Source organism: Gossypium arboreum, chromosome 9, assembly GCF_025698485.1.
Source record: "Gossypium arboreum isolate Shixiya-1 chromosome 9, ASM2569848v2, whole genome shotgun sequence".
Lineage (NCBI taxonomy): Eukaryota > Viridiplantae > Streptophyta > Magnoliopsida > Malvales > Malvaceae > Gossypium > Gossypium arboreum.
The window spans coordinates 6,710,827-6,716,517 of record NC_069078.1 but is presented as its reverse complement, the minus strand read 5'-3'; the positions used below and the strand labels follow the sequence as shown (position 1 = coordinate 6,716,517).

Below are 5,691 nucleotides of genomic sequence, written 5' to 3'. Positions count from 1 at the left end.
TTTTCAAAGGTTTTTTGGCATTCATCATCCCATGCCCCAGGATTGTGCTTTTTAAGAAGACGGAATATGGGGTCACATTTCTCAGTCAGTTGCGAAATAAACCGTACGATGTAGTTTAGTCTCCTAGAAAACCTCGGACTTCTTTACGAGTTCGTATGAGGCGCCTCAGATAGCCTTGACTTTATCAGGGTCGACTTCTATTCCCTTCTCACTGACTACGAAGCCGAGCAACTTTCCGGACTTAGCTCCAAAGGTGCATTTTGACGGATTGAGCTTTAATTGGAATTTTCTCAACCTCAGGAACAATTTTCTCAACACTCGCACATGCTCCTCTTCAGTTCGGGATTTTGCAATCATGTCGTCAACGTAAACCTCAATTTCTTTGTGCATCATGTCATGGAACAAGGTTACCATGGCTCTTTGGTATGTGGCTCCTGCATTTTTCAACTCGAAGGGCATCACCTTGTAGCAAAACGTTCCCAATAAAGTTATGAATGTGGTTTTTTTCCATATCCTCAGGATGCATCTTGATCTGATTGTACCCGGAGAACCCATCCATAAAGGAGAACAGTGAATAGCCTGCCGTATTATCCACCAGAGTGTCTATGTGAGGCAATGGAAAGTTATCCTTTGGGCTGGCCTTGTTTAAATCTCTATAATCAACACACATTCGCACTTTCCCATCTTTCTTAGGGACAGGGACGACGTTAGCCACCCATTCTGAATAATTGACCACCTGTAAGAATCCGGCATTAAACTGCTTCTTGACTTCTTTCTTTATATTCATTGCTACATCGGGTCTTATCCTTCGGAACTTCTGCTGAACTGGCTTGTACTCCTTTTTTGTAGGGACACTGTGCACTGCTATGTCGGTACTTAGACCAGGCATATCCTGGTATGACCATGCAAAGACGTCCTTAAATTCTTGCAACAGCTCAATGAGGCTCTGTCTTGTTTTTTCGTTAACACAAGTACTAATTTTAACTTTATTCCCCTCTTCCAGGGCCACAATTTCAGTAGTCTCTTTGTGTGGCAGGATCTACTCCTCTTCTCGCTCCACCATCCTTAACAAATCGGGAGATAAACCACAATCTTCGTCCTCTTCAAAATTCTGAAATCCTTCAAAGCACATGTCTTTCTCAAAAGGAGATTCTGGGCTCGCATCAGCATTACTCATGACGTTGACATCTGGGGGCCTATTTGAGTATAAGAGAATACCTAAAGAAAACGAAATGAATAATTCCCTTGTACGGTATGATTGTGTATGAAATGAAAAGGAAAAAAATAATAATTGCTCGAACCGATATATAAAAATGTATTTTTTATTGAAAACAATAATGTTTGAACATGAGCCTATTTCACAAAAGATTCTTATTGTCCCTAGGCTAGAAGACAATAGGTGGGTTTCGAATATTACTCTGTGTTAGCTCTAAAGATTACAGGAATTTCTTCCTCAGTCCAGTTATCCAAAACACTCCCAGGCTCATACGGGCAAATGTTTGATAAATTCCTTTCCATCGCTTCCTCTTCAAAAGTGGCGTTGATGCTCCAAATTCCCATCACATCTTCAGTCATTCCTTCTTTCACTTTATGCTGTATGGAATGAATAAACCCTCCAGATACAAATGTTTGGGAAATGTGGGGGAAGTTCATCGGTTCCCATCTTACTTCTGTCCCACTTAATCTCGCTCTCCGCTGTTCTTGTTTCCTTTCAAACTCCTTCTTCACTTGGCTTACATCTGGCCTGAATCCCAAACCGAAGCGATCCCACTTGCCACTCAAGACTGGCACTCTAACTTGTCCACGGAGGTGCCTCCCAAGTCCTCTGCCAGGTAACGCCCCTTTTCCAACAGTCAGCTGCAGGCCCATTTTCGTAGCCCCTGATATCTTAGGTATCAGAATCCTGCTTCCTTCAGCTATAAACGTTGCGTTTACAAACTCTAACGATTGAAATGAACATTCAACCGCTTCCTTGTCATTCTCTACATAGGGTGCATCACTGGTAACTGACGCAATAATGTATTCCTCTGTATTTATTGTTATTAGTCATCCCTCAGTAACCATCTTTAGCTTCTGGTGCAGCGAAGATGGCACTGCCCTAGCTGAGTGAATCCAAGGTCTTTCTAATAGATAGTTATAGGAAAGCTTAATATCCATCACGAGGAAATCTACCTCGTATATGTTTGGGCCAATCTGAAGAGGTACCTCTATCCTTCCCATTACTTTTCTTTCTGTGCTATCAAATGCTCTTACTATGTTCTGACACGTCTTCATATGGAAACTGTCTATAGGTAAACGGTTTAACGTAGCCCAAGGCAATACATTCAATGCGGACCCATTATCAACTAGTACTCCGAGTAGCGTATACCCCTTGCAACGTGTGGTGACATGCAGAGCCTTAATAGACCCCTTACCCCCTAGCGGTATCTCATCATCGCTGAAGGAGATGAAATTGTCAGTGCTTATGTTGCCAACGAGACGATCCAATTTGTTAACCGAAATTTCATTCGCAATATAGGTTTCGTTCAACACTTTCGTCAATGCGTTGCGGTGGACCTCCGAATTTAACAGCAAAGCCAATACCGATATGTGATCCGGTTGTTGGTGTAGTTGTTCCACAACACTATACTCGCTGTGTCTTAGAAACTTCAAGAACTCCTTGGCTTCATTTTCTATTACTGGTTCATTAACCAGTGGTTCTGATCTCTCTACTTCTTGCTTGAGTATGATGGGCTTCCCTTTTGCTGATTCGGCTTCTGTGTTTAGCGTGTTAATCGAACCCTCCTTCCTTGAAACTGCTATACTACAATTATAATTCCAAGGCACCCTATGGATATCCTTGAAATGGAAAGCCCTGGGCTTTTGAATAATAATTCTCGGTGCCCCCTTGCTTTAGCTTCACTGATTTTTGGCCGTGAAATGATGACCACTGGGTGACATCCTTACAAACCTTCTCTATTGACTTCTCTTCAGCAGCACATACGTCCTCTTCTCCAGTAAGCTCAAAGAACTCTAACTCTTTATTGTCCATTAAGCCCTGGACTAAGGATCTGAATTTCTTGTAATTCTGGATTTCATGGCCCTTCTCGCTATAAAATTCGCAATAGTCATTCATTTCTTGGGAGCTGCTCCTTGAGCTCCGTGTGATCAGCCCCACTTTCAGCATTTTCTTCCAAAATTCCCTGAACAGAGTCTTTACTTCGTCCACATTCAACTTAACTCTCCTCCCCACATTCTTGATTATTGCATTTACCTCACCATCAGCATGGCTGGGTAATGGGTTACCTACCACAGGTGTGTCATCAAACTTCACAACATCCATGTTAATGAGCTTCTCGACTAACTTCTTAAACGAGAGACAGCTTTTTATTGAATGCCCCACAGTCCCCACATGGTATTCACACTGAGCATTTGCGTTATACCACTTGGGGTATGGAGGCTGCAACAGTTTTAGATAGGATAGTGCTACAACATGTGCATCGAATAGGTTTTTGTACAGCTCCTTATATGTCACTGGGATAGGGGTAAACTGTATCCTCTCCGTATCTCTCCTGGTGCTGGGCTCTTGCCTTGGTGAAGCTTGTTGGCCTGTGACTACCGTTCTCGATTGGCTAACAATGACAGGTTTTGAATAGCCTGAGCTCACATTGTTTACCTCGTTTTCCTTTTTCTTCGAGGTTGACCTTTTCGTACTTTCCCTTATTTCTATCTTTCTGCACCTTATTGCATTTTCTATCATTTTGTCAGACATCACTATGTCTGCGAAACTCTTATTTGCGCTCCCCAACATATGATTAATGAAAGGTGCCTTCAAGGTATTAATAAACAACATAGTCGTTTCTTTTTCCAGCAGTGGTGGTTGGACTTGTGTAGCGACTTCCCTCCACCTCTCGGCGTATTTCCTGAAACTTTCACCTGACCTTTTCTCCATGTTCTGTAATGTAATCCTGTCAGGTGCTACATCGGTCACATGGCCATACTGTTTCATGAAGGCCTGTGCCAAATCCTTCCATGATTTGACCTGAGCACGGCTCAACTGATTGTACCATTTGGCTGCGGCCCCAGTCAAACTATCTTGAAAATAGTGAATCAGCAAATAGTCATTGTTGACATATCCCGTCATTCTCCCGCAGAACATTGTAATGTGAGTCTCAGGGCAGCTGGTTCCATTATATCTTTCAAATTCTGGCATTTTGAACTTCAGCGGAAGTATTAAGTTTGGGACCAAACTGAGTTCCTTTGCGTCAACTCCGCAATAATGATCAGCACTTTCTAGCTCCTTGAACTTCTCCTCTATCCATTTGCACCGATCCTTGAGCTGCTTTGGAAGCTCCGTCCTTACTTTTTCCCCTTCAACCTCATTGAAGTCAAGGATCATGGGATTTTCCATATTGTCTCCAGAGTTAGAGCAAGAGCCCGTTAGAAAGTTTACCAGTACCGAAGTGCAGGCTTGATACAGAGGTTTAACATTAACAGACACCCTTGGTGGCTGTGTTTGAATGTTTACTGGGGCAAAGCTTGTAGGACAAGCAGAGTCATCGTTGTCATTCCCAGTATCACCCATAGGGCCTTTTCCTTTGTCAGAACCTCCCCTCAACAGCTGTGTCAGCTGGCTCATCATGTTGTTCTGTGACTCCAGCATGTTTTTCTGGGACTCCAGCATTTGATCCCTCATCTCCTGCTGGATCCTAGCCAGTTGTTCTTGCATCTGAGCTTGCAGTTGCTCTTGCATCTCCTTTTGCATTTGTTCTAATTTCTCTAACCTCTGATCCATATCCCTTGTTTTCCTCCGTATAGTAGTGATGTTCCAGGTAACTAGATAAATTATCACTAATTAATAGGGTTCTTTTGTGCAACTTAATGTTTATGATGCTATGCAATGCAAATGCATGACATGAATGCAAAAAGGAGACATCGATTCAAATTCAATTCCATTTAGAAAACTTCACTGAAAAACAAAATCTTTTACATAAAATGAATTACATATACGGTCTTGCCCTAACACTCAAAGCTTTTACTTTCCTAAGAAGGCAGGCTAACTCTCGCCCCCGATCTGACTCTAAATCATATTTGACTCCTAGCACATCTTCTTGGACTGCCAAAGTCTGTAAATAATCAGCTACCTCCCGTATCTGAGCTATAGCTTCGTTCATGAGGTAATCCCGATCTCGGACCTGATCCTGAGATCGGTGAAGTTGCTCCCCTAGTTGCTCATTTTTTACTTCCAATAATTCAATTTGATTCTCACAGTTCTGAAATGTAGTCTCAAGTTCTTCTACTTTCCCCTTCAGATTCTCGATCTTGCTTAGGCTAGCCCTTAATTCAATCACTGAGTTACGACTCCGATGTTGCTGTAGTGCCGTTTCTAACTCTGCCACCTGAGCTCTTAACATCTGTTTTTCATTCTGGCTATCATCCAAACTCTTTTTACAAGTGACTTCTCGAGCTTGAGCATCATGGAACTTATTCTCCCATCAATCAGCCCTAGCCTTTTCCTTTTGGATTTCTTGCCTCCATTTGTTCGTAGACGTTTTACCCAAGCCAAGATTTCTCATTGACTTATGCAATGCTTGTAATCGCCTCTCGACCGTCTAGGTCTTCCTCAACCTTTCTCTTTCTCTTTCTCAAATTCTCAGCCTCAGATTTTTGAACATCAACATCCAGCTTCAAGTACACTTTTTCCTCCTTCAA

At 42.4% G+C, this 5,691-nt stretch overlaps 1 protein-coding gene across 1 annotated transcript; it reads right to left on the bottom strand.

Moving 5' to 3' along the window:
* Positions 1 to 2,046: 2,046 nt before the first annotated feature.
* Positions 2,047 to 4,774, bottom strand: LOC108455160 (uncharacterized). Its single transcript, XM_017753761.1, has 2 exons — positions 2,951 to 4,774; positions 2,047 to 2,838 (listed from the first exon to the last, which is right to left on the bottom strand). The coding sequence occupies exons 1-2, from the start codon at positions 4,772 to 4,774 to the stop codon at positions 2,047 to 2,049; spliced, it is 2,616 nt and encodes an 871-aa protein (XP_017609250.1).
* Positions 4,775 to 5,691: the final 917 nt, after the last annotated feature.